This window comes from Seriola aureovittata, chromosome 10, assembly GCF_021018895.1.
Source record: "Seriola aureovittata isolate HTS-2021-v1 ecotype China chromosome 10, ASM2101889v1, whole genome shotgun sequence".
Lineage (NCBI taxonomy): Eukaryota > Metazoa > Chordata > Actinopteri > Carangiformes > Carangidae > Seriola > Seriola aureovittata.
The window spans coordinates 4,152,857-4,180,332 of record NC_079373.1 but is presented as its reverse complement, the minus strand read 5'-3'; the positions used below and the strand labels follow the sequence as shown (position 1 = coordinate 4,180,332).

The window sequence follows — 27,476 nt, the reverse complement described above, 5'->3', positions numbered from 1 at the left end:
AAAGTCTCACAATTAACTGAGTTGGAGGGGAGTTCTGCCTATTTTAAGAATTCATTTTTCCTTACATTTAATCTACATTTATTTCTGCAGATAAGACAGATCAACCAGCTTTTACGCTTTTAGTTGGTGACAGTTTCCTAAAGAAAGAAATCAAGAATAAAAAAATCCCATCAGATCGAGGAAGCATCAGCGGCTGCTTCATAGATAATAAATAAGCTGCTGACTTTGTCAAACTGTGGCATGTCACACTGAAATGAGCTTACTGTACATAAACCAGGTTTTAAACCTAATTTTGTTTCCACACCAACTACACAGTCCAGCTCAGCGTCGACGCAGCAGAGCATATCTTTCAGTCCAGTTTAAAGGTCATATGTTTACCTCTCCTGTCCTGTCTTTTAGAAAAGCACAGTGGATGAGAAGTATTGACTGAAGTGTTCTGTGGCACAGAAATAACATATGTGAATTATTAAGATGGGTGGCATTTAAAGAAGCAGACAGCACATGAACTTCCTTGTGCTTGTGAGTTTTCACAAACCTTATCTTGAGTACATGCTTAATTTTATTCAGTTTATTTATTTATCTATCAGTATGTTCAGTTACTGAATTAGTTTAGTATGACATTATAAGGAGGACACTGTATCACGGACTACGCTAAAAATTTCATTTTGGGCCCAATAAAGTCCAGTTTGTTGTCATTTATCTTTAATTTATGTACCGGTGACTTAACATCGAACTGTTGCACTCTTACAAAATCGGTTTTACCGTATTACTGTGTAAGCTGAAATCAAAACATAAACGTAATTCAAAATGAACTGATCTAAACTCAGTTAAAGTGAATGTGGACCTGCATCATTGCAGTGTAAATCTGCCATTACGGGATTTTCATTATCTAAAGTAGACTGACCTCTCCATAACTGACACATGCTTGCAGACATGGTAAGAAAAGTCTGCAAACAAGCATGTAAAACACCCACCATTGTCGTCTACAGGACAATTTTTTCCTCTGTCTTCTGGAAGTTTTTATGTGTGGAAAAAATGGCAGAAACAGCAGTAAGGAATTTGTGCTCTTTGACCATGTTCACAACCCAGTGAAGCACCCACACTGTCTTCTTCTAATACACTGCTGCTGCTGCTATATACTGCTGCCACCTAGTGTTCAGACAAAAACACTGTGACTCAGTGCAGAGCAGACCAGAAAAAAAGAAGGACGTTAACAGATACAGGAAGTAAATTACTTAAAACTTTATTTTTACAGCACTTTTCAAAACAAAGTTAGAAAGTGCTTTACATAATTGACATTTAAGGACTGCAATAATCATTCATTTATAAATAACACAAAAATAAAATGTAATAAAATACCCAGCAATAAGATAAGATAAAACTGTAAAAACAACAATGATAAAACACATAAAGTTTTGAGAAGTGACTAAAAGATTAAGATTAAGATCTAATTCTGTCTCATATCTCCACATAATGTACATAGAGCACTTAATTCAGCTGCTAATATTAAACCTGTTTTTCATTGTTTGCAGTTTTAGTCCCTGCAAAGAAAATGTTGAAACTATTGACTGTAAAATTGACATTGTATTATTAGATATTAAATTATAATGCCACAACGTGTAAATACGTAAAACTGTTCATTCTAAAATTATCCAGAAAAAAAAAATCTAAAGTCAAGCTCTAAAATCATTGATTATGTACCTTTTATTCGAGGTGAAAATCAGTTTTAAAATATATATTTGGCCTTTTTATGTCTTCTTTACTGATAATTGTGACCGTTTTCGTCATTTCGCTTTTAAAATGAATGGGATAAAATAGCACAGCCAGTCGCCCCTTTACTCAATCGATGATTTCAAAATCGGGGCTCTACTATTTTCACTGACGTCGCGTCCAGGAAAATAAATCAAGTCAGGATTAGAGCACCGGCAGAGAGAGACGACACATTTAAAAGCAGAGATGGTAAGAATGAATGAAATTTAATATACGTTGTTCAACTTAGCATCATGTAATATGTCTGCACAGTAAATAAATCGCACAGCACGTATCAAGATATTCAGAAAACGTGAGTCATTTACTGACTTTAAAGGTGCTGGTAGTTAGCTAACTTTTGCACTGTGAGTAAGCAAAACACATTCAGTAGCCGCTAACGTTAGCCGCACGGATGCTAACTGGACTCACTGTGTGTTCAAAGAAACGGTTTACAGCTAACATTTGTCGGATGATACAATATTAAATCGTGTTCATGATTAACCCGGATTATTTTAATATAACGCCAAATAACTTATCGCAGTCCCGTTGCTATGTACTTAGCCGGCTAGGAGCTAGCAGGATTTAGCCAGTACAGGCGGAGTTAGCATAACTCAAACCAGCAGTGATGTCGGGTCTTTTACTTTCGATTTCCCTCAGACTAATAACTTATTTTTGTGAGGCCAGCACACACAACTCCAGTAGCTGGTCATTTTAACCAGCTAATGTGAGCTAGCTTTCTGTAGGATCCAGCGCTGCACAGTATTATTAATAACCTTAACTAGTTTGGTGCCTGCTCTCTGATGCTCTCTGTTGATTGTCTATGGTGAGTGGGTGAGTGGCTGTGTACAAAGCTGAGATAATCAATTATTCAGTAATGTTGGTAATTTAAAACCTATGTCTAGAAAAGTCCGGGCTGTAGACGTGTTCAGAGTCTTGTGTAGTCTCTGTATCTGAGAAAGCAGCTGATAATGCAAGACAACTATGTAAGCTCAGCTCCCATGTGTTATGTAATGAGTCTATTTTTGTTTTTTTTAATACCAATTTCAAATGTATTGTTTTTTCCTATCTTTAGTTCCGCAATCAGTACGACAACGATGTGACAGTGTGGAGCCCGCAGGTAAATTGCTGTTTGACTTCACCTCTGTTTTATTATTGGCATGCCATAGCATGACATGTTAACAATGTTAATTTGTGCACAGGGCCGTATTCATCAGATCGAGTATGCCATGGAGGCAGTGAAACAAGGCTCTGCAACCGTAGGACTCAAATCGAAAACCCATGCAGTCCTGGTTGCCCTAAAGGTAAAATCTTCCTCAGTGTTCTCATGTTGTTTCAGTCACGTTCTGTCTCAGAGCATTAGTACAAAACTGATCACTGTCCATTTTATTTCAAATATCCACTCTATATTCAACCAAATTTAGCAAGACAGTTCTGTGTTCTACAATACTGTATGTTACTGTCAAATCAATAAATTATACCTACCCTGTGGCAGGAACTCTGTCAATCTACCTTTATCATCAAGCTAACTACCACAGGCAGAAGCCATCTGGGTCAGAGGTGTGTTTTCGAGTGTCAGTTTACTCTGAAGTTGCATTAATATTACATGAGGTCCCTCCTGATGTGAACTGCCAAGCATTTATCAAGGTACTGCTGTGAGTCAAATGACAAGCATTTGATCAGACATGATTGATGCATCATGTTTTGTGTCTCTGCAGAGAGCCCAGTCTGAACTGGCTGCCCACCAGAAGAAGATCCTCCATGTTGACAACCACATCGGCATCTCCATCGCTGGACTTACTGCTGACGCCAGACTGCTCTGGTAAGTCACAGACACTGATGGTCTAGATGGAACTCGTCAGTAAAACTGTATATTAAAATATGTACTTAGTTTTACACAGTACCAACACTGTCTCTTCCACAGTAACTTCATGCGTCAGGAGTGCCTGGACTCCAGATTTGTCTTCGACAGGCCCCTCCCCACGTCACGTCTCGTCTCTCTTGTTGGCAGCAGTATCCTCTCTAATGTTGGCTTGAAGTTCTGTAATGTATAAATGTCATGCTATTGTTAAGACTTCATAGGCAGCATGAGAAATTAACAACAGCTGACTCTAAATGCAGGGACAATTTGTCAAAGTGTCTTGCCAGTTGAAGGTATTAGAAATGTAAGAGATCCTGCACAGTGTCAGATTGTAAGAATACTGAGCAATACTCCCCTCTCCTCTGTATATGTGTCAGTGGGCTGCTTCCCTGTGTGAATGAGGGGAACTGAACAAACTACCGACTGTTAAGCTGTCAGAGAAATAAATAATAAGGGTGACTATCCGTGATCCTTGACTGAAACTCCAGAAACCCAAATCCCAACACAGAGGTATGGAAGGAGGCCATATGGTGTAGGACTCCTCATTGCTGGTTTTGATGTAAGTTTGCTCACTCGCACTGTTTGTCAGATATTTTACTTCTGTGTCCTGTGAAAGAATAAAGGTTGTACAATTCCGGTATATATTGTGAAATTTGACCACTGCTCTTGTTAATTTGTTGTGTGTCACCCAGGACATGGGACCTCACATCTTCCAGACCTGCCCATCAGCCAACTACTTTGACTGCAAAGCCATGTCGATCGGAGCGCGCTCTCAGTCTGCACGCACCTACCTGGAGAGATGCATGGACAAGTTTTCTGACTGTAAAATGGAATTTAATTTGCTATTCTTGCATACTCTTATTTCAACTGTTGAAACTAGGAGCTCTGTTTTTGCGTCTTCTTTAAGCAGTTTATTCATGCATCAGACATCTGTAAATAATTTGATCATCACTGTTGCTCATCGTTTCAGCTTGTTTAAGGGTCATGATTGCGCAAACGCATGCAAAGAGTTGAATTTTACCTGCTGATTGACACCTGAAAGAACCTCATTTCATCTCACCTTTGGTATTTTTTGTTCTCAGGTGAACTGAATGAGCTGGTGCAGCATGGCCTCCGTGCTCTGAGAGAAACCCTCCCCACCGAGCAGGACCTCACCACCAAGGTACATCAGATCTACAGCTTTATTTATGAATCTGGTTCTAAGATTTAGAGGTGTACGTTAACAAATCTCATATTAAGTGTTGTATTTTTTTAATTGGAAGAAACAATGTACAAAACCTAAGTCAAGTCGTTCGGCCAAATGGCAAAGAAGTGTCTAATCTGTTTAGTAATATTGATTTCTAGTTCTTTGACTGTTACCTCTGAAATACCATGTCCTTTATAGAAGTAAATAAGGGATTCAGAAGGTGAAAAGACACTGAAGATGTTGCCATCTTTTTTTTTTTCTTTTTTTTTTTTTTCTTTTTCAATGCCTCCTCCACTAGTTATTTCATCAGTAAATTTTCCCTGTGTTTCTCAGAATGTTTCCATTGGCATCGTGGGGAAGGACAAGGAGTTCATCATTTATGACGATGATCAGGTTGCCCCGTTCCTGGTGGGACTGGAGGAGAGGCCACAGAGAAAGGTACTGCTAAGGGTTCAATGATTGATCGAGTCCAGTTTGGACTTGTGCTTGGTTTCATTTAGGGGAAAAAAAATAAAATTCCTTTTTTGTTGTGAGCTACAAAGTTATGACAGATTGGATTAGTCTGAAAGCAACATGTGTTTCTAGCTCTTAGTTTGGGCTCCTCATTGAAATGCACCATTAGCATGTGCTGTTAAAACACATGTACCTACATAGGGTTGGGCGATAAAACAATGGCAATAACCATTGCAAGATTATTTTCCTTGATAGAAACATTAAAAATGTTCGATAAATGTTCCATATAATCCATTTCCATGCTTATAGCACACCCACATACAAATCACAACCGGCCAATCATTTCGCAGGAATAGAGGTCTGTACCGTGCAAGTTAGGATGCACGGTGAGAGGTATACATACAGGCCAGCACGTGATATTATTTACAGACGCACGCAGAGGACGACAGGCTGGAAGTTGGAGAGGAGTAAACAAATAAGGCAAAATGAGCGACACTGCAGAAAAAGCAGAACGCAGCTCGGAGAACGAAGATATCGTCGACGAGAGAGGACACTCAACTTTAGTAGTTTGGAGATGTTTAGGCCGTTTACAGAGTTTTTAATGTTCTACTGTTTGGCAAGTGTTTGGTCATGTTCTGACTAAATAGAACCAGTTGACTGTCTGGTTTCTTCAACTTTCACTCAGGAGCCAAAATCAGCCCTTAAACCTGAAAGAAAAAAACGATGTGGCATTTATCATGATAAATATTGACTGATAACAGTTTTGGCCATATCGCCCAGCCCTACCTATACAGGTTCAGGGCAAATATTTAACTTTTGAAGACTGAAAACGATGATAAAGTGAGATTTGATATATCTATGCAACACTAAACACAAATTATCAGAACATTATCAGCGTTAGATTCTGAATTTTGTGAACTGAAGAACATTTGTGTGTCTCAGGTTGCCCAGCCTGCAGATGAACCCGCTGGAGAGGCACCCGATGAGCCAATGGAGCACTGAGGCAGCGATTCCTGCAGATCCCAGACCAACCTGACACTTAACTGCAACTCACCAGAGTAATTCTTAGAGGGGAAAGTTGTTTTTCTGATGTGCCACTTGCTAAACTGTTCCAAATATCCAAAATATTCTCTGCTGACATCAACCAGTGTGATGTTGCTTTTGTATGAGTAAAGTCCATTATACAAGTAATAAACTCTTTTTTTGAATTGTGCTGCTGCATTTCATTTCATTCCATATTTATCTGACCTACATCGAGTCTTACAGCAGAATCTTTTTCAGTATCTAAAAGATCAGATCTGCAGTTAACAAAATAATAAAAATGGAGTTTCAAAAGTCTGACACGGCTTGTTTACAGTTTTTATCTTGTGACAATTTAAAGTAAAGTACATCAAACTTTAAAAGCACAGAATTATCCAGAGAGGTGTCTTCCTCTCCATAACAAACAGACCAGGGGATTAAAACCACTAGAAACAACAAATACAGCAGTTTCATGTTAAAACTCAGTGATTGACTGACGCAGCTCAGCGGACATGGTGGCTGGGAGCTGAGCTGTCTAACTTTAACTCAGCTCTCTGATAAAGTAAGATCCAGTCGTCCAATGACTAAAATCCTTCATCAGGTTAAAATATATAGTTGAAAACGACAAAGGTGTAAAAACTATATCTTAAAAATGTGGCTTAAAACTAGATAAAAGTACATTTTGAGCTTCTGGCAGGAAACCACAACACCAACGCATGCACATCCAGGATATGATGTCACTGACAGGCGACCAAATGACACAGAGTATTGCCATGATTAAAATGACAGATTTTTCTGGTTTGAGAATTGATGAAAGCATTTGGGATAATGTAAGAACACAACTCGACAACATATAGAACATAGGTCAAGTCATTTTTAGACTTTTTAATGTGGAAAAGTTACAGATTATGACTTTAAGTCTTGAAACTGGAGAAACCAGAGGGCCCAGAAAATTTCATTCACAGTATTTTAATCACTGATTCGTATTCTCAGGTGCTTTTCTGAACAGTTCATAAATAAATAAGTTTTATAAAAGTAAAAATATTTAAATCATTTAGAGTTGAAGACAGCAGGTTTGTTAAACACTTAAAACATTGTTGGTACAGAGGACACATTTTCTCCAGCACAAACACTGTTTCTCTAGAAGACAGAGGGGACACTATTAATGCCCCGTATACATTGTCCCGTTTTCTGCAGTGCATTTATTGTCTATTCACATATAAAGGTGTTAAACTGAAACCAGTGACTTATCCGCAGAGAGTTTAGTTCAACACATGAACAAACAGTGGATAAAAGAACAACCCCTCAATAATGATTGGTGTTGGTTTTGTTGCCAACTAAGTTTTCATCAGCTGCATAATTCCTGCCCAGAAAAACATGTCCTGATCTGAGCTAAAATGACTTATTCCTGGTGTTTCCAAAACGTATCAATCTGCAGAACAAGTGTGTTTTGAATTGGCCCGATTCAGTCTCGTTTTCTATTCATTTATAAATCGTATGACCACCTTTAATGCAAGAGATCTGAAACGCAATAGTTTTAGGTCATTTTACAGGAAAAGAAACTGATGCTTGCTCAGATAAAGGCTTTGAGAAATCAAGTATGAAAAGTACACACACTACAACACTTCCCTGACATATAAACACTGGGTTGTTCCCAGCCAGCAGCACTTCAAGATACTGGTTGTCAACATTTTCTTTTCTTTTTTTTTACATAAAATCTGGACCTGAAGAAATCCTGTCTGCACTTGTTGGTTTAAATTAAATGAAAAAATACGAACTTCTATCTTGTGCAGACTTCTATCATATTTGACTGAGATCATTAAAAAAATTAGACCCTTGTTTTTCCAAAGAAACATGTTGAGTATATTTCGAAGGTTTAAGACCATAAATGTATTCCTTTCTAAGCCAGTAAATAAAGCTGATATTAATGATGAAAGCTGTGCCCTGTTCACACATCGCTCACTTATTCACTTCAAGTAAAGATAAATAAAGCTGCTCATGCTACTGCCCATCTGATGGGAACAGATTTAAAAAAAGGAGCCGTCCTCACAAACACCAGGCTCCAGTTTATACGCGTCATGTCAGAGTCAGTGAGCGGCCTTCTTTGCTCTCCTCCTCTTGTTCCTCCGTCTGACCTGGCTCTGGGCAGGTTCTGTCTCCACGGGCCGGGTCAGGTCCTCCATCTTCTCCTGCTCCATCATGGACGTCATCTTCAGTGTGAGCTCCAGCTCCTTCAGGACTCCGGCCAGGTCCTCCTCTGGGACACCCAGATCGATTTTACCCCCTCCCTCCTTGTGTTCGTGTAGGTGCGCGCCCTCGTTTACACCTAAATCGCTCCCTGACCTCATGTCTTCTTCGCTCGCTGCTGTAAAGTCGGACTCTCTCACAGCGTCTGTGCTCAGATCCTCGGCCTCCTCAGGTTTTCCTCCACCTGTCACATCCTCAGCAGGAATGTCTTCCACCAGGTTGGCTCCGTCGGCCTCAGTCCTCTCAGCCTCGGCCTCCGTCTGTGGACTGTGGTGCGGCTGATTGTGCTGACAACTGCAGCGGGACTGTTGCCAGTACTGATGAGGTTGCTCAGGATAATCTGTGAGTGTCGAGAAATTTCATGAGTCATTTATTCAACAACCATGATGCTGCACCTTCACTGACCTACCTATCTATGTATTACCTTATCCATGTATCGTTCCCGACCAGGGCTGCAGAGGTATTCAAGTGGGCCGACAAATCATTTGCAAAACAGAACAATGTTGGTGAAAAAGTGTAATTATATATATATATAAAAATAAATAATATTTTAAAGTGTTTTGAAAGAAAATGATTCTTCTTTTGTTTCTCATATTAAGGACAATCACTATGATAAACCAATGATGGAATGAGGAACCAATGAGGAACATTTCAAGGACCTACAGAAATGACAAGAATGAGCTGGGACACTCTTCTGTGTCACATTATGACTTTGTAGTTTATATTAGTCTTTATGTAAACTCCTAAACTAAGATATCAGATTGATTTCCTGTCAGCACAATGTGATTAAAATTAACTTTACAGAGACATGAAAGTTGTTTGAGATACATAAATTATTCCACAACACATTATTTTGCCTTCAGTGTTTATCATTTCCTCGACTAGATTTTTTCCAGTTTACTATTAAATGGTGAATTTGACCAAAATCACTAAACGAACCAACAAGCAGAAACAGAGTTCACATGATCCATCTCCTGCTTTAAAGACATGGGACACATTGAGAGACACTGGTCTGATCCTGAAGGTGGTAAGAGGTGGAGTTTAAAACAGAATTCCTGCCTTACACATACAGCAATTCTACGTTGATGCAACATTATAAAGTAGTGCAGTGTTCAGGTACCTTCCCAGTTGTCCTGGGCTTTCTTCTCTGGCGTGATGCCCTCCACCAGCTGGCCCTCCTGCATCACCCGGGTTATCTCGGTCAGCTGCTGCAGCAGGCTCTCCTCCTGATCGGCCATCACTCCCTTCACCCTGCAGCACAGACACAAAACCCAACACTCGTCATCATGACGTGTGCAGCTTATCCTCACTGTTTCCACTGATCTACCTCACAGTTAAACTTACATATTTAACACCACGTTTCTTTACTATAATTATACACTGATTAATTGAAGGCAAATCCGGGACTCTAGAACTAACAAGAAGCTTCTTTTATATTTTTCTAGAAATACTACTTTAACACAGCTGTTTCATATTTGTGAGAATAAAGTAAAAAAAATAACAGATAAACTTTCATATTTTGAAGTAAATATACTGTCGTAACTGATAGTAATGAGTAATTCATTTTTAAACTTATAAACTAATAAGATTTAAATATGCAGTCCAGTCACACATGGAAGTGTTGAAAACAACCCACATAACAACAGGAAATGACCTTTATGGGAGGGTCATGTTTGTCTCATTCTTTGCTGTGGAATACATTATTGTATGAGTTAGAATTGCATTAACGAAGGGAGGGGAACTGATGATATGATGATCCCTCAGCAGAGGCACACACCCACCTGTCAGGGCTGTGGTGGGCGTTGGAAACAATGTTCTCCATCACCAACTCTGTTTCCCTCAGTTTCTCCTGCAGCTGAGCCAGCTGGAAGTCAGCTGGAGGACAGAAAGAGAAGGAGGTGAAGAGTGAGACCGATCAAATGAAACTCCAGATCTGTTAACCTCAAGAGGAAAGTATCTAATAGACCGACTTGTGCAGGCAGGTGCAGTTTTTCCCACAGGTTTTAAACACAATCTCAGCTCAAACAAACTACAATACAGATAAAAATCAACCGAGGAAATGGTTTAGTAAATGTGCAGTTGTTGTTTTCACAGCCGGAGAAAACCGACATTCATCCAATTACTTCACACTGCAAGAAAATGAACGACAGCAAAGCTACCAGAGGAAGAAATTTAGTTCTCGTCCTGGGCTCTTGAACGTGCACTACACAAAGGTCAAGTGTGTGGTGGTGGTGACTGTCTGGGCTGCCCTCACAGTGGTGGAGCTGGTCAAACGGGTTCAATTACAGTATGGAAGCAGTGGTAAAATAAAAATAAACAATCATTCCTCTCCGTTGATGTTCGTAGTTTCAGTAGTTAACGAACCAGAAATAGCAAAAAAGTCATTGATTTCATTTCCACATAACAAAACAATAATTAGGACCAACCATACTATGTTTATTTGACAATTTTGATTATTATTTGTTTTATTTGCCTCATCTGACAATTAAAATGACTAATTAATCAATAACACGTGTTACTGTGTGATGAGGCTAAATCTAGAACTGTCACAGCTAGAGTTGACCCCAGTGCCTCGTCTGGAGGGAAACATGCACAGAAAACGGGCCGACGCCGCCCTTCAGGGCCGTCCAGGTGGTAGAACAAACCGACATGAGCTCTCGGGAGAACAAACGGCTGGACAGGCAGGTGTACAGCATGTTCAGAGACATACAGAGCTACAATACTGTTAAAGAACTGAGATTGAAGTAAGTGCCAAAGTTGCTAAATGCTAAAAGAGCGAGTATGTTGTTGTTGGATGGTACTCACTGATCTTTCTCTTCATGTTCTCTGAGCGGACTGAAGGAAAGCGGCTCTCTGTCGGTTTGCTGCTGCTTTTAGACGTGATCTAACAGGGAGACAGCAAAGTCTGAAAACAACACATCACAACAAACCTCACAGCAACGTGTCTGTCTGTGTTCAAACCACTTCCACACTCACCTTCATGTCTGTCAAACATCATTCTTACTTTTTAAAGTAGAATTTAATTACTTATTTTGTGCTTCATGGTTTTATTTTTATTTCAATTTGAAATATTTTATTTAGAAATTGATAATGTAGATTTTGATGCAATAAGGGAACAAATGTTGTTTAGAGCTGCAGCGAGTAGTAAATTCAACAGAAAATCAACTGGCAAATTTTTATTTCAAGAACAAAATGCCAAAATCATTTGATTCCGGCTCCTCCAATGTGAATATTTGCTGGTTTCCTCAGTCTCCTACAGTAAGAGACTGAATATCTCTATATGATTTTGGACAAAACACGACATTTGAAGACATTTCTTTGGGCTCTGGGATGATCATTTTTTCCACAATTTTCTGACATTTTATTAATAAAACAGTTAACTGAGAGAACAGATAAATTGTTAATGAAGGTAACAGTTAGTTGCAGCCCTACCGTAGTTTGGAATATTTTGATACCAATAAGAACCCTGAGTTTCAATGCAACAACACCAAACTTCTACGTTTGCAATACTAAACTTGTCAAGCAGCCTTATAAGAACTTGGCCAAATGAAACAACATTGGAAAAATAAGGAATATGTCAGATCAAAGAATAAATAAACAAGATTACAAATGTCTAACATTCATTGCCAGGTTGCCAAAGTTAATACTTTGAGCTACAGATACATTTCAGTCTGTACCAAAAAGTACTGAGGTTTCTTACCCAGCCCTTCTGTGACATTTTGAATGCAGGACTTTTAAACATATTATTTCCATTAAATGAAATCCTGTTTATTTTTGCCTCAGGTTTTTAGACGTCTTTGTATATGCTTTCAGCTTTCTGCCTCCACTGCACAAGCTTTTGGTTATTTTTAATTCGTGTATATATGCTTCGTAATAGGAGTAATCAATGTGCATTCAAATAAAATAAAGAAAATAAACATTTTAAAGGAATACCAAAGTACTGTGGTATTAAAACTTTTACAGCACACATCAGCTGTGTATTGCGTCTCCAGGATTTCACCTTGAACAATATGTAGAGGATGTAGAGTAAGATCCCGAAGCCGTACACGGGGATGATCTGTCCTGCCAGGTTGGATTTGCCTCCGGTTCCCGCCCCCGTTCCCACTCCCTTTGCCTTGGCTATGGCCTCAGTGTTGTGGGCTCTGGAAAAGCCAGCGCTCGCAGCCCTCTGGCCACGGCCCTCCGGGGCCGTCTGACGGTGCACCATCGGAGGGAAACGACCAGAACCTGCAGGGAGGGGAAGACGGGTGAAGAGGAAACGTGACTAATGTACAACATAAATAACAGCAGATAGAATATAACACAAACTCAGTATCTGACTGGTTGTAATGAAGGGATTTCTTTGGTACTTCCTAATCTTTTAAATCTGCAGCATCTGTTGAATGTGGCTTCCATTTAAGTAACCGTCTGATGTTATAAATATCCTGTTCTTGCCACAACTGGATATGAACAATGAGCTTGTAAACTGAAGTCAAGTATTTTAAATCAAGGACATACAAGTAGTTGTATTGTGACATTTTTATAGAGCCCTTTACTCACTGAAACTGACAGGGATAATTAAAGAACATAAACAACGTTTTTTTGGTGGTTTGACTCAACAGCCGAAAAGATGCATCAAGCCTTAAAATGACTCCATTAAGAGGATGGATAATGAAAGTACAGTTTCAGTTCATTCAGTTTGATATTTAAATAATATATGTTAGGTATTTAAAAAAAGATATTGAAAAAAGACAATTAATAGTTTAGAAAATACAGCCCTACAATAAATCCCTACTTCATAAAGGTTTATTTGTTGATTAGTTGTGAAACATTCTCTGGTTCCTGCTTCTCAAATTGAGGATTTGTAGCATGTTACTTTTTTATCTTTGTAAATTTAATATATTCTACATTTCGACTGTCTGTCAAACAAAACAAGCAGGTGTAAATGGAGCTCTGGGAAATTTAGTCACTATACTAGCCCTAAGCAAAGAGTACACACATGCACGACATAAAATCATTAGATTAGTAGATTGTGTTATTTTTACTTGGCTTAATATTATCTTTATTTTATACGTATTATTATAATCATTAAAAAAAAAAAAAAAATGAAGGTGTCGGTATTTTAGCGCCCTCTTCAGGGAGGAAAATGTGACTGCAACAACGATGATCCATCGGTAAACATTTTGTTGAGGTACAAAATAAATAGACATTATATCACCGCTATAAAAGCCAGTAAATTAAAAGCCTTCCTCCTCCCCCAGAAAAGCCTCCACACATCGAGCTGGAGGCGTTTTGACGACCAGGAGAAACCGTTAACGGTGACGCACCCTCCGGCCGCTCAGCAGCATCCTTCCTCCCTCGGGACAGCAGCAGTTTGGGAAGCAGCAGCGCGACGCACAGCACGAGACACGTCGCGAGAGTGACCTTCTGAAACGTTGACATTACCATGACGACAGGTAAGCGGTCACCGTCCTACTGAAGAAACGCCGGGTTCTGACAGGTACACAGTGAGCGAGCAGAGGAGCGGGGCAGGTTGAAGTCGCTCGGCTGGACTTCCTTGTGTTGGCTGAAGGAGCGGAAGTGGACCTGGGCTGTAACTACCGTATTTCACCGCTGGGTGGCGCCAAAGGACCGTCTGAGTGATTTTAATGAGCGGTACAGCAGCCTGAGAATTAACACTTATTAATATAGAAAAGGTTTTATGTACTCAGGAAATGTCGACGCATAAACAATTGTGAGATTCCTCTCACAGTTTTGTTTAATTTAATTGCCCATAAAAAGATAAAAGTAAAGTTTGGGCAAATTACATCCTCTACCATCATTGTTTGGAAGGGGAGATAAGTAAATAGTAAGAAGTAAAATGCACTATTACTTTCTATTTCATGAACTTAAACAAGAAGAAAAAAAACTGTAAGTAAAAACAGCACTAAGGGCATGTGAAAAAAGTTTGGGCACCTACAAACCCACTCATTGGATTTCTCACAGGTAGAATGTTTTTTGTAAGAGGTGAAACTAACTACTAACTCTACTATTCCCTGGGATAAGTCTAAATGATTGATATAAACTGAAGTGTGTAAAATCTTGAATCCAGAGCTGCAGGTTTGTATAATCACTGAGATATATAACAGTTTTGAGTCTGTACAATGATTCTGATGTGTAATACACTACATAGCATATTACTTACTTATCTTAGACTGAATATATTTTGCATTTGCCGAACATTGATTCATTTCTTTGCCACGGTAACTGACATTTTTGTTTTGCAGACATTAATTCGTTTTTTTCCCAGCTTTTATTCTTTATTCTGTGCAGTCTTCCTTAATTATGTCCTGCAGCGTCATATTTTCTCCACAGGGATGATAAATATTTCACATAAACCTTTCTAAAGGAGAACTTCAGTTCACACATCTCTTCTGCTCCCTACCCACAGACTGTAACTCAGTAATGAGTCAAATCAAGCAGCCGCCATCCTGTCATCTTAAAATGGCAACGTGTTGTTAAACAGCAGTTTGTTGAGCGCAATAATAGGGATCAAATCCAAATGGTGTCTGTCTCACATGCAGGAAGAGAGTTAACCTGATCCTGTCTAATGTCCCAATCCTCAAAATGTACCAGCTAATGAACAGGCTGATCTTTTATCTCAGAGATATTATTATACCAAGAAATATTTCAGTCTCCTTCCAGTGAAAAATGCTAATTGTTCATTCATTTGGGAGCTTCACACTATAGGATTGTGGGAGGGGTAGATGTAATTTTAGGAATTTGTAAGTAGTTTATTGAACTTTCTTCTGTGGAAAAAACACATCAGACAAATTATTATTGAAGGCAGAGAAATTCTAAATGATTTCCTCCCTCTGGTGTCATGCCCCTCTCTCGCTAATTATGGTTGTCTCGGTACATAAATAATGAGCAGCACACAAACTGAAATTAAAATTCAGTTTAATCAGTCGAGAGAAAAAAACAGCTTGAGATCAGAGAGGAAACAAAGCTACGGCGGGTTTGAGGCCCCACTCAGGCCTTCAGGGTCGAGAGGCGAAGAGACAAACAGTTGATCGTCCTCAGTTGTTGAGTTGAAGCAAACAGTATTTGCAAATAGGTTTCAGTTTGTTTTGGGACTTCCCTCGTGCCAGATGGGTGGGGCTCACCACAAAAAGACAGTTCACTGACTGCCAGGACGAGTTGACAATCACTGGGAACTTAGTATTTTTCTCTGATGGATGACTTGGTTGATGCTATGTGTGGCTTGATTGGCTTCACTCCGTCCGTCTAGTATTTCAGGTTTGGTGAAACTGACTCTACAAATTATTTGCAAACACTAGTTCACTCTATTTTTGTTGAATGCAAAAAAAGAAAAGAGGGCACAACCATAAGTGCTCTGGAAAATATCTTCCTCCAAGTCTGATTATTCCATCTTGGTCGATCTCTGGTCCGTCTGATCAGAAACAGTTTTCAGGATAGTTACCGTGCAGCGCCAGAGTAGAGAGTTCGAACATGGGCTGCTGGAAATGTGTTATTTCCACACATGGTTCGGTCTGAAACGGGAAGCTGCTGTGAGTTTCACAGTCCAACTGGCTCACAGTCGTCCTGGTCTGATCTGCAGAGAGAGAAGAAAATATAAAACAGCTCCGGATCGCTCTGTGTGGTTTCAGAGGTTCAATAAAAACATATGATCAGATGTACGTGTCCACTAATTGTGGTATAACAGAGGTTATTTGTCTTATAATAAATTGTGGTATACGTTGTGAATAAATGGTTGTGATTTGCTACACGGACAAATTCAATAGAAAATCCTTTTTCTCTTTTGGAAAAACATTAAATACAACATTTCAAATATAACAGTTTTATATTGTATTGTATATTTGAAGGAGAGGGCTGGCTATATTCCTTATTTGTCCTATTGTCAATAAATCCAACGATGAACTGATTATACTAACGAGTCTTATCTTTGTAGTCAAAGCCTGATATTATTGCTCTGAGCCACACGGCTCCATTGTTGTCCAAAAATAGTTAAACACATCAGTGAACCTCACTGTTGCACTGGTTGACATGTTGCTTCGTCATCATGATCACACACAGTTCACACAATCCTGCTGCTTTAAATACTCACTACAACTAATGTGTATTCATCTAACAAAGCCCTATTGTATTAGTTGTGTCTTACAGCTCTGTGCAGCATGGCTTATGTGTTAGATGAACTCTAGTATTTTATCAAGATCAACACGATGATTATCATATTTTATTTATGTCTTATTGCTGCTCTGAAGGTCTATGTGTCATACATAGTTATAATCAGTTTTGCTTTGCTGTGTTTTGTTGTTTTCTGTTGCTTGAATGGAATTGTTGCTGTATTACTGAACTAATGTTTTGCTGTTTCCTGTTGCTCTGCACAGCTTGTGTCTTGACAACGCTTGTTTTGTTGCTGTTGCTTTGTGGCCTCTTGTTTCCTTCTGTCTGTAAGTTTTAAACATCACATCTCACCTAAGGACTTCAGCTGGGAATTAGCCTGCTGGCTAACACTGGCTAACATCTACAGAAGTGTTGATTGATGTGTGTCGTCCTTGAAAATAAGTAAGTGAAAGTAAATGTTGATGTTATTGGTGGTATGTTAGAGATCTGCCTCCTCAGTAGGAACAGTGTGGTTTGTTGACATTAAGAAACATATAGAATAACGCCACCTTATCCTTTAAAAATAAACCAAAACTGACATTTATGTGAAAGTAAACCTCGTTTTCCAAGCTAAACTAAATAGTGAGCACTACTTACTAGTTAAATTATCACTTATCTACAAATGAGAAAATTAGCATATAACTAATATTATTACCTCCATCAAGGAGGTCATGTTTTCACCCGTATCTGTTTGTTTTTCAGCAGGATTTCGTAAAAAGTATTGAACCCATTTGCACCAAACTTGGTGAAGGCCCCGAGAAGAGCCCATCTGGATCATTTACTCTGAATTAGAGTTTTTTTCTAGTCTGCTGTATGTTCTTTGACGGTGGCCTTGGAGGAGGTCTGCGCTCTAGTTTGCGCTGGTTTCATTCTCCGCCTTGTCTTTTAAATCTACCTGTTGTCTATATTTGGAGTTGGAGATAAAGAAGCTGACGTCGACAGACCTGCAGGATTATCCGCAGGAGATGTGTGTGTGTGTGTGTGTTCATTAGAAGACATAAAGTTAAATGTCACTTATCTTATAGTGTTTCATAATAAAAAGGTCAATGGTATTCAGGTCTTACTTTGAAAACCTGATTTTCATTGTCTTTATCTAACTTATTATCCAGATGTGAAGTAGTGGTATGAATGCCATGTTAGATACGTACATACATAATTCAGGTAGAGTGAGAACCAAGAAAAATACACACAGAAACGCAGTGGTCCAGTACTCACATTTATGTAAAATCTTATAAATCTATTTTTTTTAAAATCCTACATCAACAAAACTATTTGGGTCTTGAGAGAACAGTTATAAAGAGTTACAACATCTGGAAGCCAAAGAGCCTTCACTGAAGCCATTTTATCAAAATTACTGTGTTGGAGCCACATTTCTAAAGGAGACTCCCATTTTAACGCCCTCCAAACAAAATATACAGCAAACCAACAGCTGACAACACATGTATTAAACATACCTCACCTCTCACCTCCGTTTACAATATTGACTTGAGTTGGTCATGTCCTCATATGTAAAGACTTTTATTTTGAAAAAGAAAATGATCTCTACAAGAGTAGTTTCAACATGAACTCGGGAAGTTTTGAAACTAACCAAAAAGTAAAAGCTCTCCACTTCCAGAGTCGATCGCGTGTCCAGTGCGGTGTTGTGTATTTTATGAACTGTAGTTGTACAGTTAGTATTATAATTATAGGTTGGGCTGTTGGTGGCTTCAGGGAATGTTTTTGAACCGGAGCAAACCCTGAAACCTTCATAGCTGTGGAGTCTGTGGTATTTGCTGCACTTGCTTTCAACCTTGCTCCAACAATCTGCCCTCAGAGTGGACCACTGCTCACACGCCCATCCAGAGGCTCGATGCAGGAAGAGCTCTGCTCCCACAGGATTTATTTGTCTGCTCTTTAAAGCTTCAGAGAGACGCGTTTAAACCTGCAGCTCCACATGTTGCACCAGTTTGAAAAATGTGATTTCAGTCAAATCATGTGTCTGCTGCATAGACGACACTCCACCATGTCGATAAGCTCAGCTTCCTCTGGACAGACAGCTCGCTCCCAACAATCCACTGCGCTCATTGTTTTGAAGCTGCAGCAGATTAGTTGGCATTCAGTGAATATATCATCTAACAACCAGGTAACAAGATACAGTATACTGTATGTTGTCTTTGATGTGAGGTAATGCAGAGGTGGTGTGACAACAGATGAGACTAAGGGTCTTTGTCTGCTTCTCTAATGATTTACAGCTCTTCCCTGCAAATCCAGTCATTTCTCAGTACCAGACAACAGAGAGTGTGTGCAACCATGTTCGCACCGTTAACTACACCACCACACAATAATAATAATAATAATAATGATACGGGCGGCATGTTGGTGCAATAATTAGCACTGTCGCCTCACAGTAACAAGTTTCTGGGTTTGAACCTGGCTGCATGTTCTCCCTGTGCCTGCGTGGGTTTGCATTTTAAACTCTTCGTTGTGTGATGGCTTTTCTTTAGTGAAATATTTGCATTTTTAGGGCTTTTTTTTTGCCTTTATTCCAATAGCGACAGTGAGAGAGAGACAGGAAATTCAGGGAGAGAGAGGGGGGGGAGATATGCAGCAAAGGGCCGCAGGTCGGACTCGAACCCTGGCAGCTGCGGCCAGGACTACACCTTCATGGTGCGCGCTCCACCAGGTGAGCCAGGTTTAGCATTTTGTGTGGGTTGTGGTTGACCTCTACAGGGTTGCACATCAGTCTCCTCTGAAGCTGAACGGTACAATGTTGCAGAGATGTGGTGCTACAAATGATGCAAGGCTGCTGTTTTTTTCTGTCAATAATTAAAAAAAAAAAAGATATTAGCATTTAGCATGCATTTTGTGATCCACAGTGATGTTACAAGCTGCGAGTTGTGAGTTAGCACAATGAGCTTTACAGCTGCACTAATCATTTTCTCAGCCAAACTGAAGAACTTCTAAACAAGCTGAAAGACAGAAACAACTGACTAATCATTGCCCTATAAATTTGATGCAGAAAACACGTTGACAGACATGGAGCAGTATCATTAATTTGGAGTCATCAGCCACCTGATGAATCTACATCCAAACGTTCACTATCTTTTTAGCTCTGTTTTGTTCTCCATCAATTGATGAAAAAAAAACCTGGATGCTGCTGAGTGTTTGATTTGTAGCTTACAGTGCTGCTGCTGCTGCTGCTGCTGCTGCTGAGCTAAAGCACACTGAAGTGCTGCAGAGTTGGGTGATAATTGTTTGTGGGTTCGTCCAAGTAAGAATTAAACTTTAAACATACAAGTTAATTGCATCTAGCACAGCTGTACAGTATGTTTTAAAGTTAGGTTGTGTTTTAAATAGAGCCTGAGGGCACATGGTTCACGGAGTTGGCAACCACACCGACAACTACTTTGGTTTGCTGAGTTCAAGGGTAAATTATTAGACATTCATTGAGGGGATTGTTGGGGGCTTTAGGGAAAAGGGTTCAATTTATCGCAGTAATGAAGACACATCTGGCTCTGAGCCTGTTTAATACGTGCGTCAGATATTCACAAGCCTGACTCACAACATGAATTAAATGATCAGACTTCAATCCATTTTCATAAACTGCCCTTAAACTGAACATATGTACGTGGATCCATAATAAATGTCACATAATGCAGTTTTTCAAAGATAATACGCTGCAACATGTCTTGGCATGGATTCTCTGATGTCAGCAGCCTCCTGTCTGAAGGCTCATGTCTACATATGGTCATACTTGGGATGAGCTTGTGAGTCCACTTGTATACCTTCCAGATATCTCAGTGCATGGTTTAGTTCAAACTGTCAGAGCAGCTGTCTGGGGCTGTAATTTATCGTCATCAGAACATTACCTCTTATTGAGGCTGCCTCTCAGCGCTGCCATTAAGATGGCCTCCTTCGTAGTCCAGCTGGCACAGGATCATGTTGTTCTTGAGGAAAAACTTGTCTCCCACGCAAAATCTGCAGAGAGGAATAAAAAATATGGAACTGGGTCTCGGTTCTTGCCGGAGCTGAAGTGAATCATGAGGTCCCCGAGGAGCATTTCAGGCATATTTTCAGAACACATCCACTGCTATGATAATCAGAAAATTAATCTTGCATGATTGCTGCTTGATTAACTATCCAAGATATATACAAAGTCGTTAACCCCTTGAGGTTTTAAACTGTGCAATAAATTTCATCACCTCCTGATTGCGGTGCATTGGTGCTATGCTCGTCATGACCAGTGAGCTCACGAGTACACCTCCATGATAAGTCAACTGAATTTGATCTCCCCGGCTAATTGCTCCCCTAATCTTACCTCTGGCGGCAGAGCTGACAGGCGAAGCAGTCTAAATGGTAGACGTTGTCTCTGGCTCTCATCACCATCTCAAAGGCAGGGATCATCTTACTGCAGGCTGCACAGTTCCCCGTCACCCCGAAGAGCCTGCAGAGAGAGAGAGGGCGACAAGCAGACCTGTAGTCTGGACACATTTCAGCCAAGAAAACAACTATGAAATGAGGGGAGCCTTAAAGGGAGTTCAGTAATGAATGAATGCTGTAACGACAGGGTGTTTTGTTGTGCTGTGAACGCAGCATAACTACAGTTTCTTTTCTGTTTATTTCTAAAAAGAAACACTAATGTTGTTCCTGTACTCAGCAAGCACAACATCAGTTGTAAAATCTCTCATAAACGGGACATAACTCTGATCTTAACTTTATTATACCAGCTACTGAACGAGAGCAGCAAGGTGGAGATTCACTGACACGAAAATGCCTGAATTTATATGTAGATAATATATTTATTACCTTAAGAACCAGGGACTTTGACTGTGTCTTAGATATAACAAACAGTCAGACTTCAGACAGACGTGTGAATTCATCTGTTGCACAAAGCAGTTTAGTTCTTGACTATCTTAAGCCGGACTGTGGCACACTGAATTCTGGGTAAATTAAGAGTTTTTTTCAAATAAAATTAAAAAAAAAAAAAAGGCCAACCAAGGAACTGAATGCAACCGCTGAGCTCTGTTTACCCCAGCAGAAAATATTTGTATACTGGAAGAATTCAACAGTTATAAGGACGTTTTACTTTGGAAATTCAGCGACGAGTGAAACAAAATGTGAGAAAGTAGAAGTGTAAAAAAACTTGATCTCATAAAATTGGCTGTGAACACCCTTTCCCTTCCCTTTCTCTCTCCATAACAATGTTAGCAAACCACAAATTATGAGCCATGTTTTTTCTTGTTGGGTGCTACTTGTCAGCACAGGTGTCATTAATTGTTACCATGGTAACACTGGTCTTAGACTTGAGTTAGCCTGGGGGTGTCTAATGTTTCTTTGGCTTAAAATGACTCAGTCTTTTTTTGTGAAACAGTCTGACTTGCATTAAACTAATCTATGAGCAAAATGAAGACTGGACCAACACTACAGACCAGTCTAAGATATCTTTGTGAAACCGGCCCCAGATGTATGTTTTCTGCCTCACAGGACATTTTTCTGGCTTTACAGGTAAGAATTTGAGAGTCCATTTATTACCCTCTTCTGAAACTAAGAATTTATGTGACAGCATTTGAACTTTGTCCTCAAACTACCTTAGAACAAACCCCGTGTTGTTTTAATACTCAGTGACTCTGTGCTGACCAGCTGCAGATCGCCTCACCTCTCATTCACCTCGCACAGAACGAACAAACGGCTCCCTGAGAGCCTGACACACATGAAGGTAAGTGGCCGCTGCTGATTTCCATACTCCATTAGAGGCCAAATAGAAAAAGGAGGCTTTGGGAGGAACCGCTCTGAAAAAAAAAAAACGATGGGAAGAGGGAGGAAAAGCGCCGAGCATGTGTATCCCAGAGCCTCGGATGACAAATGAAAAACGTCATCAAACGGGTGACCAACACGGGAACAAAAGCGAGTCCTAATTAACAGAATGTTCTGATCTAACGAGCCTGAGTCCTGAACACAGGCACCTGGTGGGTTTTTTCCTTCTCCTTAACAAGGCTGCGAAGCTCAATGCTAATTCTCTACTAATGGTCCAATTAAAAGAAATCACATGGTTTTAATCCTGCTCTTCAAAGGCTTTTGGTCTGCACCCTCGCAATGATGAGGAAAACAGGAGGCAATCTAGCCAATTTAACTGTCAAAAGGGGTTTTGGTCTCTTAAGTGCAGCGCAGCTAATGAGAGACTTAGCTCCAACCAAATCCAGCTGGATTGTACATGAGACTAACACATGAGTTCAGCAATGTGGCTGAGATATCAGGAGTTCTCCTGCTGACCTGACACCAGACGTCGTTATTCCAGGCAAGAAAATGAAGGGTATATAACTCCCAGAGGAGCGATTTGAGCCAGATTTAGGTTTGTGTATAAGTGGTGTCATCGAGATTCATGGTCAGGAGGTTGTTAAGGTGGAAGGCTGTTTAAAAACATACTGACTCAATATGTTCATTGTATATTGTATCACGGTCACGAAAGATCTGGTGACGAACAACCTCACTCCAAAGGTTTGTTCAGACAATCCTTTACCTGAAGGGTTCATAAAGAGGGTTTCAAGTGTGTTAAGTGTGATAAACTTTGCATATGCAACAAGCATGACGGACACTTCAGTATGGTGTCTCTTTGACTTGGAGTCATTTTCTTTAAGCAGTTGTTTTGGGAAATACACTTAATGTTATATTAAATATGTAAATATGTAGCAGGAACTAACAAGCAGTTAGCTTAGCTTAGCACAAAGACTGGGAATGGGGAAGCAGCTACCCCAGAACTGCTAAAGGTAAGAGAAGTTCCTCTAAAGCTTGCTAATCATATCTCGTTTGTTTAACTTGCACAAAAAACAAAGTGTAAAAATAACAATTTGCAGTTTTATGGGGTGTAATGTATCAGTCTATTTCTTGGCTGGGAGCAGTTGTCAGACAACAAGTGATGAGTAGGGAGTTACTGCCAAGACATAGTCCAGCAGTAACCCCCCCCCCCCATTAAACAGAGACTTGCCAACAGACAGAGCCAAGGTAGCTGTTTTCCTGTCTTTATGCTAAGCTAAACCAACCAGCTGCTGCCTCCAGCTAGTTAATTAACTGCACAGGTATGGGACTGGGATCAATCTTCTCCTCTACCTCCAGGCATGAAACTGGATAAAGTTATGTCCCTAAATGTTGAACTACTCCTTAACATGGAATCGACTGATCTCATCACTATGTTGTCACTAATTTCTGTCTCTTTTCACTCTTTACTGTCTGATGAGTCAGTCAAATTAACGTGAAGGTTCAGTAAAAAGGTGAAGTAACCAGAGGAAGCCGAGCAGTCATAAACCACACGCTGCTCTGTTGTGGCTTCAAGTCCTTTAACAAACACTGGAAACATGCTGAAAGGTCAACAGTCTGCTTATCCTGTTACTGTACACTGCAAATCATTTAGTCCAGACTGTGTGAGCTCACTGTTGACTGTCTCTCTTGTTATCAACTCTCCTGAGCCTTTCACCTTCAGACTAGTTCAGGTTTTTATGAATGTAATATTTGTGTGTTTTAAACACATGGATCCAGCTTTAATGCACAGAGTCAAAACGGATTCGAGTAGCACAACCGAACATGGGTACAACATGACTGGACTCATATTATCTGTATTCATTGAGGCGTTTTGTAGGTTTTCTGAGAAACAAGACACTTCTCCTGAGAGTTTCGCCAAGTTTGGGGTAAAAATATCTGCAAACAGTTGATTATTTCTGTGACTTTGTACGGTTTGGCCATCTGTACAAGCTGTTGTTTTATTGTTTTGTGTTGTAACGGTACATGCATTATTGTGTTTGTACATTTGTCAGAACATTTCAGTTTCCACAGGGCTGTCAACAGGAGGCCCTCAGACTGCAGTTAATATCTGTGTTCTAGCACCTTCTTTGATAAACCTACATTATAAGATTATTCTCTTTTACTTTGGATCTGATAGCAAATACTGTAAACTCTGCACTGGACTTGTGGGGTGATTTGTTTTGAAGCCGCATGATGCACCCAGTCATTTTCTCCATCTTCCTGACACACCTGTAGAGGGGTTAGGGTTACCTCAGGTAGTCCCTGCGGCAGAGGATGAGGTTGGCCCGGGTGTAGAGGGTGGAGCCCATCCGGCCCAGGTGGCAGTCACAGCAGGCGCACTTCAGACAGTCCTCGTGCCAGTACCTGTCCAGTGCCTGCAGCATGAAGCGGTCCCGGATCTTCCCGTTGCAGCCGGCGCAGCCCCTCGGCTTCTCTCTGGACTGGAGAGACACGAGAGACACACCTGGCGGGGGACGGTAGACAGGTAAACAGGTAGACAAAAACAGTTGCAGAGAGAGAACGACATGTCAAAAGTCCATCATGATTAATGACTGAATTGAAATGAATATGGAAATATTATAGGCATTGCATGCAAAATGCTTTGATCATAGTCAGTCACTGCAGTGAGTGCAAGGAAATTATAGAGATGTCTAATGAAGAAATAACCAGTTAAGTCAACTTTAATACAACAATAACAACAAATACAATCTCCTATCAGAATATATGATGAACACAATGTCAGCAAAGCACTATGAAGTCATTATTAGATGGACTACATATAGTCTAAACTTCCAGTTCCTATAAGACTAGGACAGTGATTTTCTGCTGGGAGAGTGTACCTTACCATTAATCTTAATAAAAGTATTTCACAGACTAAGCATCTGTTCTCTGCAGTTATTTTAATTTATTTTATGTTGCACCGTGGCACATAATCTTCCCAGTCCTAAAAACCTCTTCTTCTGTCTAGTTTTATAGTAGAACAAGGAAACACACACATCTACACTCAGTGGCCACTTTATTAGGTACACCTGTACAGTCTATTGTAATTTAGTAGGACTCTTCAATAAATTCTACCTTTTCAAACATTTTCTTAAATGTGTAAATTCAATGGTGTATGTTTATTACTGTTTATGTTTATTATTAATGACATCGTTAGATGTTGGAGTTGTTTTAAAACAGCATTACACTGAGAGGTGTGTATCATTTTGTGTCTGCCTTATTTACAACTGTGAACGTCTGAATATAATATAATATAATAATAAAAAAGCAGTCAACACAAACAAGTATAATTAAACCAGCACCTCTGTGACAGAGTCAACAAACACTGAGCATAAAAGTAGACTTCATGGCAGAACAGCTGGTTTGCATTAGATTGTACAGGTGTACCTAATAAAGTGGCCACTGAGTGTATATGTAATTATATCAGTTCAAACTGAAATACATCTCTGTACTCACTCTCCTCCTTGTCCAACACCATCCTGGTGGAGAACGACAACAATCCAACAGCAGGAGAGATGACACCTCTTCTTTATTCTTCTCCTCCTGCCTGCAGGACACCGCCACGAGGAGCGGTGATCAACACAGAGGGCTTTGACTCTCTGGATAAATTACAAGCCGGAGTCGCTCAAACTCCAGCCCCGCTCCTCATAGTCCCCGCAGAAAGCCACAAGACACAGTGAGAGAGTCGCTTTCTGAGCGTAAAAATAGCCCGCGGATGGAGGGAAGCAGCGTCCCCGGGTATCACCTTGCCGGCAGGAGAGGTGTCCTCAAAACAAGAGTGGCTGTGCTTTATCTTGGCTGATGTCAGTGCATAAGCATTTCTGTATCTGCACAGGCTGCGGCTGTTCCCCTCAAATGAGCTCCACTGCACAGACTGAGCCTCCACACTGCTCCCTCCCTCCCTCCCTCTCTCTCCCTCTCTCTCCCTCTCTCTCTCTCTCTCTCTCTCCACAAAAAACTCCCACAGTCAAATGGTTTTTTCAACGCTGTGTGCTAATTATATAAAGTCATTATGCTCAGATCTGATAGTAACCGCCCCCTCCCTCTCTGAATCAATTATTCAATAGACAGTCACACACCAGGACAGCTCGGGCCTGAGGTGTTTTAGAATGAGCTTATTCAACTCCAAGGACACCAATTATCTCCAGGGCGCCCTGTAGTCAAAGCTGTGGCTTTTCAGCACGGCAGATGCAGCGCCTTTTCACGTGTACGCGCGCGTGTGTGTGCGTCAGCATGTGTGTGTTTGTGTGTGTGTGCACGTGACATACATTCAGTGTGTCCATCCGTTATTTGTGTACTTAAGTGTATTTCTTTTCTAAGTCAGAAGTAGTAACAGCTCAGATGAGGATAAGAAAATACTCAATATTGCGGCACCACTCTCCAATAAGGCTTCCTTTATAAATAATTTAAAAGTGGTAAGTATTAGTTTTATTAATGGTTAATAAATGATTTACTAATGCTTTGCAAATTAGTCATAAGAGCAGCGATTGACAATTTAAAGAGGGAATAAAAGTAACCCAAGTAAACACACATAGAATAAATCTAAAATGTGCACATGTGAAGCATATAACATATAACATAAGACTGACAGTCTACTTAATGGATTATTAACTTATATAGCTATATTATTACCAATTTAAAAGGTAATAACCAACCCAAGGAGTTTTTCACAGTCTGCCAACTGTTTCCAATTAATGACTTATGACTTATTGTTTAATAATTAACAAAGCCATTAATCACAGTTTATAAACCCTTTAGATGGGATGAGAGGCCTTATCAGAAAGTGGGATCACAGGATACATTTGAGACCATTAACCTCTATAACAGCAGTTATTGGTGTCTTACCATAGCTCTTGAATATCACAGGACTATTTTAGCAAGGTAATTTATATAGAGTTTATAAAGTGGTTATGAAGTGACAAGAGACTCAACAGTAGACTGAATAGCAGACTGCAAGAGACATCATAAAGAAGTCAAGATAAACTACCGGTCACTGTAGGAGAGTTTAAATATAATTATAGGGATGTAAGTCATTGAATATTAAAG

At 40.0% G+C, this 27,476-nt stretch overlaps 3 protein-coding genes across 3 annotated transcripts; 1 reads left to right on the top strand and 2 right to left on the bottom strand.

The window, feature by feature from the left end:
- Window positions 1-1,848: 1,848 nt before the first annotated feature.
- psma1 (proteasome 20S subunit alpha 1) lies at window positions 1,849-6,459 on the top strand. Its single transcript, XM_056387935.1, has 10 exons — window positions 1,849-1,959; window positions 2,822-2,866; window positions 2,949-3,050; window positions 3,465-3,568; window positions 3,671-3,759; window positions 4,096-4,166; window positions 4,300-4,429; window positions 4,690-4,769; window positions 5,127-5,231; window positions 6,189-6,459. The coding sequence occupies exons 1-10, from the start codon at window positions 1,957-1,959 to the stop codon at window positions 6,246-6,248; spliced, it is 789 nt and encodes a 262-aa protein (XP_056243910.1). The 5' UTR covers window positions 1,849-1,956; the 3' UTR covers window positions 6,249-6,459.
- A 666-nt stretch (window positions 6,460-7,125) lies between these two features.
- Window positions 7,126-14,073, bottom strand: ric3b (RIC3 acetylcholine receptor chaperone b). The gene is made up of 6 exons (XM_056387934.1): window positions 13,820-14,073; window positions 12,514-12,740; window positions 11,319-11,397; window positions 10,295-10,388; window positions 9,634-9,764; window positions 7,126-8,853 (listed from the first exon to the last, which is right to left on the bottom strand). Exons 1-6 carry the CDS (start codon window positions 13,938-13,940, stop codon window positions 8,354-8,356), a joined length of 1,152 nt encoding a protein of 383 aa, XP_056243909.1. The 5' UTR covers window positions 13,941-14,073; the 3' UTR covers window positions 7,126-8,353.
- Window positions 14,074-15,414: 1,341 nt separating this feature from the next.
- On the bottom strand, window positions 15,415-26,334 carry LOC130176811 (rhombotin-1-like). Its single transcript, XM_056388139.1, has 5 exons — window positions 25,887-26,334; window positions 24,681-24,894; window positions 20,956-21,081; window positions 20,507-20,615; window positions 15,415-16,086 (listed from the first exon to the last, which is right to left on the bottom strand). The coding sequence occupies exons 1-4, from the start codon at window positions 25,906-25,908 to the stop codon at window positions 20,510-20,512; spliced, it is 468 nt and encodes a 155-aa protein (XP_056244114.1). The 5' UTR covers window positions 25,909-26,334; the 3' UTR covers window positions 15,415-16,086; window positions 20,507-20,509.
- Window positions 26,335-27,476: the final 1,142 nt, after the last annotated feature.

Coding starts and splice junctions, on each gene's coding strand:
- psma1 (XM_056387935.1), top strand. Junction 3,051..3,464: donor CAGTCCTGGTTGCCCTAAAG/GTAAAATCTTCC, acceptor GTGTCTCTGCAG/AGAGCCCAGTCTGAACTGGC. Junction 4,167..4,299: donor TCCTCATTGCTGGTTTTGAT/GTAAGTTTGCTC, acceptor TGTGTCACCCAG/GACATGGGACCTCACATCTT.
- ric3b (XM_056387934.1), bottom strand. CDS start 13,940: ATGGTAATGTCAACGTTTCAGAAGGTCACTCTCGCGACGTGTCTCGTG. Junction 12,741..13,819: donor TGCTGCTGAGCGGCCGGAGG/GTGCGTCACCGT, acceptor CCCTCCCTGCAG/GTTCTGGTCGTTTCCCTCCG. Junction 9,765..10,294: donor GCCCACCACAGCCCTGACAG/GTGGGTGTGTGC, acceptor TCTGTGCTGCAG/GGTGAAGGGAGTGATGGCCG.
- LOC130176811 (XM_056388139.1), bottom strand. CDS start 25,908: ATGGTGTTGGACAAGGAGGAGA. Junction 24,895..25,886: donor GGTGTTGGACAAGGAGGAGA/GTGAGTACAGAG, acceptor GTCCCCCGCCAG/GTGTGTCTCTCGTGTCTCTC. Junction 20,616..20,955: donor TGTCAGCTCTGCCGCCAGAG/GTAAGATTAGGG, acceptor TCCTCTCTGCAG/ATTTTGCGTGGGAGACAAGT.